The sequence below is a fragment of the Dromiciops gliroides genome, chromosome 2 (genome assembly GCF_019393635.1).
Source record: "Dromiciops gliroides isolate mDroGli1 chromosome 2, mDroGli1.pri, whole genome shotgun sequence".
Lineage (NCBI taxonomy): Eukaryota > Metazoa > Chordata > Mammalia > Microbiotheria > Microbiotheriidae > Dromiciops > Dromiciops gliroides.
The window spans coordinates 228,118,736-228,131,869 of NC_057862.1; the positions used below are offsets into that span (position 1 = coordinate 228,118,736).

The following is a 13,134-nucleotide window of genomic DNA, read 5'->3' on the forward strand; positions in this document are numbered from 1 at the left end:
AATCCAGTGACTTGCATTGATTCTGAGCCCCCAGGAGCAGTGGGTCACTAGCCTTCCTAAGGAGGGGCAAACCAGCCCAGGTTGGAAAAAATTGGAACAGTTTAACACTTCTGTGACAATCAGTATTGGAGTTGGCCTAAGTGTGGCTACTGCATTTCCAGCCGTGGTAAGAAAAAGAGATCCAGTCTCAAAAAAACAAACATAAGACAAATGTGAAACCAACAATCTTGTCCATAGATAATCATACCAATGTATGATGTACTGTTAAATGTACTGTTAAATTTGTGATGCTAGGTATCCTTCTCTATGAAGGTACAGCAAATATTTATTGAGCCATCACAATCTTGCCAGGTATCTAGGAGTCTAGTTGGTATTCTGTTATTCTTCAATCCCAAGCCATCACCAGTAGAAGTGGTTTGGATGGCCACAGTACAGTACTAGAAAGGTAGGACTAAGTCTGGTTCCAGGAAGAATTGGGATGCGGGTAGGGCTTCTTTTCATTCTTTTCCATTTTTGTTTTGCCAAGTCAAAGCGTCTTTTCTTTCTTCTATTGCCTCATTTCCTCAGGACCTCAGGATGTGCTAACCTCATAATTTGTGCCAGTATGTTAATAACTGCTCTCAGTTTTAACATGTTACCCCTCTCTGGTAACGTTTCGAATTTGCCAGGTGTCTTCAGTTGTTGTGATCCAAAGTGACACTTTTAGGTTGGGAATCAGGAGTGTTAGAGGCAGTAGGTGGGTGAAATATGCTTGGGTAGAAGGAACTTTTGGTCCATTTAAAATCATATCACATGAATGGCCTCTATTCCACTTTCTAGCAGGGCCAGCCCTGAAAATAAAATAAAACAAAAGGGAGAGGAGAGAGAACAGCTGTGGGGAGCTAGGGTAATGATACATTGAGGGCCGTAGACTCCTAATCAGTTCAAGTATAACTTAACAAGAAACTTGGTTTCTTCAGTAAGATAAGTTCTATGCTCTCTTGCAAAAGAAGATCATTTTCAGGTTTCAGAAGCTTGTCTTTCTGAACTTGAATTTAGTAAAGAAAATAAAGTACTTATTTCATAAGCATTTTGTAAAATAAGAAGGAGAACATAGAAGAATGCAGTTCTGAGATACTTGGTTTTTGTTTTGTTTTGTTTTTTTTGGTGAGGCAATTGGGGTTAAGTGACTTGCCCATGGTCACACAGCTGGTAAGTGTTAAGTGTTTGAGGCCAGATTTGAACTCAGGTACTCCTGACTCCAGGGCCAGTGCTCTATGATACTTGGTTTTTACCAGCATGGTCTTTTTTTTTTTAATGGCAATATATTGTTGCTATAGTAGTAATATTATCAAGGCTCCCAGAATGAATAATTCCTATTCTCAGCACTACTTAAGTATAGGAGAAGAGAGAAAAGGAACACATTCAGTAAATATCTCCTATGTGCCAGGCACTGTACTAAGAACTTTGCAAAATATTGTCTCATTTCATCCTTACTACAACCCTATGATGTAAGTGCTATTTGTGTCATTTTATAGATGAAGAAAATGAGGCAGAAAGTGTTGATGTGACATGTCTAGGATCATACAACTAATATGTGTATATACGTGAGAGGCCATCATATACTGTAAATCTATAAAGTCACTGCCCAGATTAGGCACGTACCTATGCAAGTGAACAATGAGCACCAATGAAATGTCACAAATTATAAATTAAATGCTATTAACTCCTCATTCCCTATCCTATCAGTTTCCCTGTCCTGAAAATAATTATTAAATATATAGATCATTTTTACATGTTTTTTTTTTCTCCTTTTTCCTTTAGACAATTCTTCCTCTCTCCAGGAAGATGAAGAAGTAGAGATGGAAACCATTGGCTGGCACACTAGTGGCCCAGCCATGAATGGGCATTCTGCCACCCCAGTGACCTCAGCTCGTTTCCCCAGCTGGGTAACTTTTGATGACAATGAAATCAGCTGCCCTCTGCCACAAAACACCTCTACTTTAAAACCAGACCCTGCATCCATTGCAACTCCTGTCCAAGATGTGAATTGTAACTTAACTGGATCTTTTAAGAAGAGAGAACGTCCCAAGAGTAGCTTGGTAGACTTCTCAAAAGTTCAGAAATTAGATATTTCCTCCTTAAACCGGCCACCTTCCATAAGTGAGCCTCCACCTTGGAGGGCAACCAACCCCTTCCTGAATGAGACCCTCAAGGATGTGCAGCCTTCTCCCATTAACCCTTTCAGTGCCTTCTTTGAGGAGCAAGAAAGGCGTTCCCATAATAATTCCATCTCCAGTAGCACAGGAAAAAGCCAGAGGGATTCCCTCATTGTCATATATCAGGAGTCAGATGCCATCACTTTTGATGACTCAGTCAAGAAAAGAACACACTCTGATGCTGTCGAGAAGCTCAAACAACTCCAGATTGGGGATCCCGATCACCTTGGCAGTACCACTCTGCCTGATGATGACCCAGCATCGTGGGGTGGGCTGGATGATGAGCTGAAGAGCTCAGCCCTATCTCGGCCTAGAGACGGTTGGCCTATGATGCTGAGGATCCCTGAAAAGAAGAACATTATGTCTTCCAGGCACTGGGGACCAATCTACGTAAAGCTCACAGATAGTGGCTGCCTTCAGTTGTATTATGAGAAGGGCTTGGAGAAACCATTCCGAGAGTTCAAATTGGAGATCTGCCATGAGATTTCTGAACCCAAGCTCCAGAACTACGATGAAAATGGGAGAATCCACAGTATGCGAATTGACCGTGTTACATACAAAGAGAAGAAGAAATACCAGCCTAAACCAGCTGTGGCCCATATGGCTGAACGGGAGCAAGTAATTAAGCTAGGAACCACCAGCTATGAAGACTTCCTGAGTTTCATCAGGGCGATTCAGGACCACCTTATGAGTTTGCCAGTGTCATCCATGGACCTAAGCACAGTGGGTTTGAACTATTTAGAGGAGGAGATTACAGTGGATGTCAAAGATGAATTCTCTGGAATCTTGAGCAAAGGAGACAACCAGATTCTTCACCACCAAGTCCTAACACATATTCATGTGCTAAGTTTTCTCTCTGGACTTGCAGAGTGCCACCTGGGCCTCAATGATGTCCTTGTAAAAGGGAACGAAATAGTCTCCCGGCAGGATATCATGCCCACCACCACCACCAAGTGGATAAAACTGCATAACTGTCGATTCCATGGGTGCGTGGATGAGGAGGTATTCAACAGTTCCCGAGTGATCTTGTTCAATCCCTTGGATGCATGCCGCTTTGAGTTAATGCGGTTTAGGACAGTTTTTGCAGAAAAGACCTTGCCTTTCACCCTCAGGACTGTGGCAAGCATCAATGGGGCAGAAGTGGAGCTGCAGAGCTGGCTAAGGATGTCAGCTGGCTTCTCCTCTAATCGTGACCCTCTCACGCAGATTCCCTGTGAGAATGTGATGATCCGGTACCCAGTGCCCAATGAGTGGGTGAAAAATTTCAGGAGGGAAAGTGTTCTAGGGGAGAAATCTTTAAAAGCCAAAGTGAATAAGGGGGCCAGTTTTGGATCAACCAGTATCTCTGGCTCTGAGCCAGTCATGAGAGTAACTTTGGGTACTGCCAAGTACGAGCATGCTTTCAACTCCATTGTGTGGAGGATAAATCGACTACCTGACAAAAACTCAGGTACGTAGATGATCTTTCCCTAATCAATGAACAGCATGAAAGTTGTTAACAGGACTGGTATCAGTATTTCACATCTCCTTGTTCCTTCAAATTCTGGTTTGGTTTTGTTTGTTTTGCCTTCCTTTGTGTCCCTAACATTTGGCACTGTTTCTGGCACACTGTAGGTGCTCAGTAAATGCTTGCTGATTTGACTTCCCTACCTTAGCCTGCCCCCTCATGGTTCAACTACTTCCTTAAAATTTTTAAATATTCCTTGTAAGTTAACTGAGTGTCTTACTGAGTCAGCTTAGGGAAAACACAAACAAACAAACAAACAAAAACTTGTTCTTGTCTGATCCACTAAAATGTCAGCTCTCTTGATAGAAGCTAGCAGATTCTGGGTCCTAGGAACTTCTGGGTTCCAAGGAAATTCCAACAGAAGCATTGGGGGTAAGACGGGGAATACCATCTTTTATTTGATAGTGATGACTCAGACAGAGTCTGTGTACTGGGTGTGGCTGAAAAAAATCAATTCATGACCAGCCTTCCTTTCTGAATTTAGGAATCGTTTATGTCAGTACTCCTTACATTTAAAGCCTGTCTCTGTTTTTTACTTGGGCTCACAATAAAAGAATATTAGAGTTGGAAAGATCTTTAGAGATCATTAAGTAAACACACCCATCATTTTATAGATAAAGAAAATGAGATCCAGAGAATCACATGGCCAACTTCAGGTCCCATAGATAGTGAGTGGCAGTTTAGGTTCTAATGCAGGTCTCCTGAATTGTAGCCAGTCTTCTCTTCATTGTACAGCCACACTATAGAAAGGGCACCTCTTGGACTCACAGTTGGACTCTTATAACCAGGACCTACCCAATTCAGGCATCCTGCCAAAGCCCTGCCTGCTGCCATATGCATGCTGCCTTGACTATTCCTACTTCTACATACTATGTTGATGACCAAAATTCCCTTCCTTGGCTACTCCCCTATATGTTTTATATTAAAATGTAGGCTTCTTTAGGGTAGGGACTCACTTTTGTACTCATATCCCCAATACATTTCATAGTGCCTGGCACATAGTAATAATATCCCCCAGTTATGCGGCACTTTAAGGTTTACAAAGCAATTTACATACTTTATCTCACTCAGTCCTTATAACAATCCTGTGAGGTAGGTGCCATTATAAATCCCTATTATATATATATGAGGAAACTGAGGCAAGAGAAAAGGTTAAGTGACTTAGCCAGAATCTGTGGCAGGATTTGAACTCAGGTCTTCTTAACACCAAGTCTAGAGCTGTCCACTATGCCACCTAACTGCCTACTAAACCATGATACATTATCACATTGGTTATTGTAACAACCCTATGAGGTATTTAGTTACAGGTACCCCTATTGTACCAATGAGTAAAACAAGACTCTCACAATTAGGAACTGACAGAACCAGACCTTGAACCCAAATCTTCTGACTGTCCATTGCACTAAGCTGACTTTAGGGAATTGGGGAAAAGAGATAATGTACAGAAAGTGCACTTGAGGGGCTTTAACTCCATCAGATAGTGCAAAAATAGGACATAGATGGTAATATTGTCTATTCAGACTCAGATAATCTAATCACAGCCATTATAGGTCAGCTAGGTGATGCAGTGGGTAGAGCACTGGCCCTGGAGTCAGGACCTGGGTTCAAATCTGGCCTCAGACACTTAACACTTACTAGCTGTGTGACCCTGGGCAAGTCACTTAACCCCAATTGCCTCACCAAAGAAAGAAAGAAAGAAAGAAAGAAAGAAAGAAAGAAAGAAAGAAAGAAAGAAAGAAAGAAAGAAAGAAAGAAAGAAAGAAAGAAAGAAAGAAAGAAAGAAAGAAAGAAAGAAAGAAACATCCATCAGAAAAAAGGGATCAGAGATGCTTTTGTCTTAGAGTGAGACAAGCAGAGCAATGACCTTCTTGAAATGACTGTTCTTCCCATTCTAAGCCCTAGTGATACTTAATGAGATGCCATATTACAAATCATCAGCAAGGTAGCTTACCATGAGTGAGCCTGGGAAACAAGCTAATAGGCAGGAACCTTAGGCCTTGGAGTCTCTTAAAAATCAGTTACCTTCCTGTTTTATGTTAAAATTGGCAGTTCTTTGTAAGAAGTGCATCTTTCAATTGGGTAGCATTTTACCATGGCCATAATGTCAATAATCCCATTTATAATAATAACTAACAATAATAATAGTTAGCATTTATATATCGCTTTAAAGTTTACAACGCACTTTATAAATATTAACACATTTTATCCTCACAACAACCCTAGGAAGTAGGTGATATTATGATACTCATTTTATAGTTAAAGAAACTGAGGCAGGCAAAGGTTAAGTGATTTGCCCAGGGTCATGCAGCTAGTAAGTCTCTGAGTCTGGCTTTGAACTGAGGTCTTTCTGACTCCATGGCCAGCACCCTAAACACTGTGCCACTTGACTTCCTCTAGTATATCTTTTCCCCACTATCACTGTTAAGTTAACAATGAGCTAGAGAGAATTATAGTATCATAGAATTCCAGATTTGTAAGTGAACTCAGAGGCCATATAATCCAACACTATAAAAGTATGAGAAGGGAACAGGCAACTGACAGTCTACAGCAGACCACATCATTATACTCATAAAACTAACTGAAAAGAACAGAGAATAGATAATCCCACTGTTTTTTATTTCATTAACAAAAAATACATGATTTGCTAGAGTAAAACACAGCATTAAAAGCCCGGCTATCACTCAACAGCTTGTCTTCATGAATATGTAAAAATCATAGAACGTCCCTTGAAAGCTGGAATAGAGATCACTTTGTTCAGCAACCCTCCAATTATAAATATAGAGTGAAGTGTGAAACAGGGAGACTTAGCTTATCAGAGGTGTGGGTCCCTGTCATGGAGAATGTTCGATGCTGAGGCAATGAAAGAGAGATTCCCTATGGTTGGAAAGGTTCTTCAGATGACCCTTTTTGTAGATAACATGGTACTGATTGCATCAAAGTTCTACTAAATTGAAGTACCTCCTAAACCTCAAAAAACATGTAAGTGCCTACTGCATTCCAGGTATTGGCCATAATAACTTGAATTCATCCTATTTACATAGGACAAATCAAACGAATAAATTATATTGATTGTCCACATCTGCAGTTGAACAGGTGTAATCTACACCTGGCCTATTAGTATACATCATTTGACAAACACTCCAGGTAGATAAGGAGCTAGCCCCAGAGCTGAACTGGAAATTGAGCTGGATTGTTCTAGGGAAAGGTTTCATTGGAAGATAGAATTAGATGTAGTCTGTACAACTAGTGGTAGTGCTCATGTCAATGAAGTCATAAATCCATCAAATTATCCAAGAAACATCCTAAACCAGCTTCATCTCATGCTGAGTTTAAGTGCTTCTGACACTGTTCTTGGTTTTGTTTTGTTTTGTTTTGTTTTGGTGGGGCAATGAGGGTTAAGTGACTTGCCCAGGGTCACACAGTAAGTGTCAAGTGTCTGAGGCCAGATTTGAACTCAGGTCCTCCTGAATCCAGGGCCGGTGCTTTATCCACTGTGCCATCTAGCTGCCCCCCTGTGCCACATTTTTAATCTTATCTTTGATTGCCTGCATTGGCTTCCATTTTTTAGTACACATGTCATTAAAGCCTAAGTTGGTCAATGAGTTCCCTATGTCTCCATTTTCCCTTTTCTTCCTCATTGGAATTGTTCTTTTTCTGACCTCAGAATTTCTTTCCTGAGAGCTTTATTTCTCTCTTGGATTCTGTTATTTCATAGAGTTGTAGTCCATAGAATCTTTTTTATCCTTTCTCTGAACGCTTTTGAAGTCTGCTCTCCAAAAACCTTAGGTTCACGTCAGATTATGTTCAGCTTTTTTCTATCCCAAACTATAAAAACTGATAAGGGTTGCCATCATTCATAACTAAGCAACCAACAGATTTTACTGATCATATCTTTTTGGTCAGGATTACATTCAGATTAAAAGGTCTAATTGTTGGCTCTTTTACATTTTGAAGGATGAAATGATTGGGAGGGAAGGGGGAGAGAGAGAGAAAGAGAGAATGAGAATGAGAGAATATACAAATGTCCACATAATTAAATTCACCCATCACTACAAGTTATGCCTCCAAGGTGGAGTTTTATCTCTTTCCCAAATTCCTCAAATCCAGGTGGCCTGTAGTATAATCTTTTTTTTTTTTTTTTTTTTTTTTTTAGTGAGGCAATTGGGGTTAAGTGACTTGCCCAGGGTCACACAGCTAGTAAGTGTTAAGTGTCTGAGGTCGGATTTGAACTCAGGTACTCCTGACTCCAGGGCCGGTGCTCTATCCACTGCGCCATCTAGCTGTCCCTGTAGTATAATCTAATGGCAACATTTCTTCTGTTTCTGCCTCAGTTGAAGCTTCATGTAACTTCACAAGGACCTCTTAAAGTTGTAATAATCCAGGTATTTGACAAGAGATCCCAAGGTTCCAAACTATTGCTAACATCTACCTCATTTTTCACCATGTTTCTAAATCTACTTCTTTTTAAAACTGCTTCCCATCCTAGCCTCCAAAGAACTGTTGGAGAGATCTTAATATTTTTTTTGTCATGGACCATCTTAGTGATGTGATAAGGCCTATGGACCCCTTCTCAGAATGTTGTTTTTAATTGCATAAGATTATAATGGAAGCCATTTATATTAAAATCATTATCAAAACATTAAAAATAAGGTCATGGGCTCCAGGTTAAGACCTTCTGCTTTATTCCCAATTAATTCTGAGCAAGCATGAATGCTACCCTTGACAGTACCCTAATACTTTTTAAAAAAATATCTTCCTTGGGGCAGCTAGGTGGCGCAGTGGATAAAGCACCAGCCCTGGATTCAGGAGGACCTGAGTTCAAATCCGGCCTCAGACACTTGGCACCTACTAGTTGTGTGACCCTGGGCAAGTCACTTAACCTTCATTGCCCTGCAAAAGAAAAAAAAGAAAAGAAAAAAGAAACAAATAGCCAGTTGTTAATGTTGGGAAGATCCAGAATAAAATGTCTTCCTTGAATAGGAAGAATCTTTCCCTTGAATAGGAACTAGAATTCTAGTTTCAATCAGACCAAATAAGAATTAGCAATAAATCCACTATGTTTCTGTTATTAGGAAAAGGTGGGTCAATTAGTACTTGTAATGTTGGTACCATACTATGAAAGCTAAAGAAAACATACATGCTTCCTTTCTAATTTTTGTATCAACAAAAATTGCTGTTGTTCAGTTGTTTCAGTCATCTCTGACTCTTTGTAACCCTATTGGACACTATGTCTAATTTCAAAGATAATAATCACTAACATTTAAATGGCACTTTATGATTTCAAAGCACTGTCACCCACACTATTTGGTCCACAGAGCTAGCTGTGAACCTCAAAGAAGTTATATAACTTCTCTGCATGTTAGTTTCCTCATGTGTGAAAAAAGGATAATAATATTTTCACTTCCCCAGCACTTAGCACAACACCTAGCACATAGTAGGCACTTAAAATGCTAATTAACTAGGTCGCAGGGTTATTGTGAGAAAAGTGATTTGAAAAATTCAAAGCCCAAAAGATTTATTATTATTATTATATCATTTTATGATGGAAAACTGAGCACTAAAATGTGACATCACTTACCACATCTTGGTCACATAGCTAACTGCTAGCAGAGCCAGGGATCCTGTTTCCTTTCCACTATACAAATGGTTCTCAACCTTTTCAAGTTTATATTTTTTTAATCTCAAAAAATAGATCAGACCCGTTCATCACAGTGGGATTACTACTACTCATTGAAGGAGAATGTACATAATGATAAAAGTTATTATGAATTCTATAATGTTGATAAATGATGTTGTTTTGTTAATCATGGTAGCATCCACACATATTTGAAAAATAGCATGCAAGATATCACTCATTCAAGTCTTTAAAAGGTACACACATATGTTTATTATCCCAAGTCATTTAATGAGAAGAGATTTTTTGTAATACTTTTCCAAAAAAACACTCCACTACACCATGCTGTTCATAATCTCTTCATTTACTGGTATTGAAAATAATATATTTTTCCAGCTCTTAGCCAGTTTTGATATCATGCCAGCCTTAATAGTTACTTACCTATGTATGCAGCACAAGTAACAATTTGTGCTCAACATAAGAAAATGGTTAGATTATATTAATTTTACCACCAGTGTACCACATTATAGAACAGAATGCGTTTTGGGGGGAGAGGTTGTAGAATGATCATTTATTTATTTATAAGGGTTTGCACTGTAGTGCCATGAACTTAGATGACTCATGGTTTTCAGTCTTATCTGCAAGTAGGCAATGGAAGTGCTTCTAGAGAATGATTCTTTCAGTTGCTAGGGAATCATAGATTCCCTTATTCCATAAGTACTTGGCAGTAACCTAACTTCAGTGCAACATCTAATAGCTACATTCTATTAATTCACTTTCAGAATGCTAAAACTTAACAGTACTACACTTACCCTTCTTCAGTTTCCTAAAGACTGAATCAAAGTTTTCCAAGTTATTTCTCCAAGTATTACTCATTATAAACACTTCTAAGATATTTTAAATATGTGAAATGGAGCAAAACAAATACTTCACCAAGTAATATTTTCCTTGGAGAGTGGGTGTGTATGTTCTCACTTTCTGAGATTAAAAAAGTCCTATTCAGACCACTAGAGATAACTCAAATCGTTTGCTTTGGAAATGTGAGGATAGGCAGTTCCAAATTTCTGTCTCCCAGACAAATGAACTCATATCCCTGGGTGGACAGATTGGGGAGGGCAGTGAGCAGTTTTCTTTCATTTGAAGTCAAAGTTCCTTTGGAAGCATCATGGTTGGCCTCTTGGATCCTAAATCTTTAGCTTGCTCCTTACTACTACTAACTACTGATTCTATGGGCCAAGCTCAGACTTCCTGGCTTTCAGACCTTTACCTCATTTCTGGTCTCTAAGTTACTGATCCTTCTTCCTAGATCCTGGCAGTAATAACCTCTAACTGGCCATGCCCAAGCATAGTAAGTCATTCAGGAAAAGTTAACACACCTTTAGTGTTTTTCTCTCCCCCCACACTACCCCCAATATTTTATCATACACATGAAAGGTAGCACAGAAGAAAAAGGAGCACTGGACATGCAGTCAAAAGACCTGATTTTGAATTCAAACTGTGACCTTGGAAAAATCACTTGCTGTCTCTGGGCCTGAATGGGTTGGACTGAGGTATATTCCTGCTGAGTTTCTTTGATAAAATCCTGCTCTGAGGCTTCTTTTGTTAACTCTCCTTCTTAGATTCTCAATTCCTTCAAAACTCTGCTCAAGTATAATTTTCTACATGAAGACTTAACTGGTTCCTCTATTTGTTATTGCTTCCTCCCCAATTCCGTCATATTTATTTTTTATATAATTTTGTGTGTGTAGTCTCACTGAATAGTATGTAAACTCCCAGAGGGGCAGGGACCATTTACTTTTGTCTTTGTTTCCCTAGTGCTGGAAAAGGCAAGAGGGCAAAGTGACTAGCGAGCTGGCCTCTAAGACAGGCATACTTGGATTGTCTCTTCTTTGATACATATTGGTCATATGACCATAGGCGAGTCACCTAACCTCCCAGTGCTCCAGGCTACTCAGTTAGAAAGAAGGTGCTTATTTTCACTGATGGAGGGAATTTCCTCACCTAAATTCCCCTATATCAGTGAAATCATAGTTCGAGATCAGTCACCATCACCTTAGCACCAGATTCTTGAAACTGACGCCACCAGCAAAGTACAAGCTCTCTGGTATAGCCACCCTAAACAAGAAACAGATTGCATGTCTGGTTGAGAAGCAGCCTTAGTCATGCTCAAGGAGGCTCATCCCCAGACTGCTAACCACTAGGTGATGCTTTGTTTTTGGCCACAGTAATTCATAAAACCATCTGCTCATGTCTGGGAGGTTGTGATCTGTTCTACAGAAAGGAGTATCCAGGTATATGAAATCTTCGAAGTGCTAAAGTTGAAGCAGTTTAAAAGTCTTGTGATTATGTTTATCTATAGTTAGTAATGAGTATGAGCCCCAACAACCTTTAGTCAGTTCCTCCACAGTGCCCTCTGCATCCTATGTACTGTGTGGGATAACCAGATTTGGAGTTGAGTAGAGTGGCATTCATACTGGGGAGTTATGAAAGAGACTAAGTCTTTAAAAATTTTTTTTGGTTGTTTTCCTTTTAGACCCATGTGGGGTCCCATGAAACTGAGCTCTGGCCCATGTGCCTAGGACCTAAAGGGAACCATGAAGGTCCTAATGAAAATCAGACAGTACACTCCAAAGAAATTAAACTCATTCTGCCTCTCCCTTTGGCTCGGATTTCAAGAAATCCATGTATATGGGAGAGACACTGTTATTTGCTCCAGGCAGAACCCTGTGTTCCCCAGGCCTTTTGTATGGCAAGCAGGGGAAGAACAAATCTCTTGACTCAGATGATTCTTACTTTACAAGCAAGACTGTCAAGCATCATCAAAAAAGTACACACCCTCATATTTAAACTCAAAAATATTTTAAAACTGTGCCTCCTATCATCATCATCATTAGCGAACATGTAAAGCTACTCGGATTCAAGGGTGTAAGACAGTTACTGCCTGCAAGACCTTACCATCTAGACAGATTATAACTAGACTGGAATTACAAGATGGTAAAGCTAAAAGCCTTTAGGGGTCACATAGTCCAGATGCTTCATTTTACAGATAATGAAACAGAAACCCAAAGAGGTTAAGTAATTCAGCCAAGGTGCACCAACAAAGCTGGAACTAAAACTCAGGTGTCTGACACCCAGTAAAGTTCTCTTCTGATGCCTCCATGTGCCGGCAGAGATATCTATGTATGCTCTGTGAATATATAATTTAGGATCATATGATCATAGATTTACAGCCAGAAAGGACTTCAAGAGGTTATCTAATCCAACCCTTTTTATTTTGGGGGTGAGAAAACTGAAGCTCAGAGATGGTCGTCATTTTCTTGAGCTCACACAGGAAGTCCACAGACCCAAGATTCTAAAATTCTGAGCCAGGTTCTCTCAGTCCAAAGCCATCCATCTTCCTCCCATCCCATACTGCCTTCCAAAGTCATCGACAGAAGGAAACCTATACTTTGGCTCCAAAGAGCTGTTGCTGATGCTTTCTTAGCTCATTTTTAAGTGCTGGCCCCTTTTAGTCCTTCCTCCTAATCTCACAGCCCTTGCCCCTAAGTATTTGTGCTTTTTCCACTCTCCATCATGACACAAGCATGTGATATGACCTCTTTCCTCAGCTCAGGGCTTTATTACCAGGAAACCAAGTTACTGTAATCAGATACTGTTACATCAAATGGTGCAGGACGTACACAGCATGACTCGGAGCTGAGACAACCTCTCTATTTAGTGTTGAGAGAACTTCTCTCAAAATATGTGCAGCCATAAAGCCTACAGACAGTCCTCAAGCTTCTCCTAGCTTTAAATTGGCTCTTCAGAGTTGTTCA

At 39.9% G+C, this 13,134-nt stretch overlaps 1 protein-coding gene across 2 annotated transcripts in view; it reads left to right on the plus strand.

Moving 5' to 3' along the window:
- STON2 (stonin 2) overlaps window positions 1-13,134 on the plus strand; it is a 194,908-nt gene that overhangs the window by 168,806 nt on the left and 12,968 nt on the right. For both annotated transcript variants that reach the window (XM_043988490.1, XM_043988489.1), the window contains one exon: window positions 1,804-3,648. In XM_043988490.1, the coding sequence (XP_043844425.1) occupies window positions 1,804-3,648 (1,845 nt within the window). The remainder of the gene's footprint in view (window positions 1-1,803; window positions 3,649-13,134) is intronic.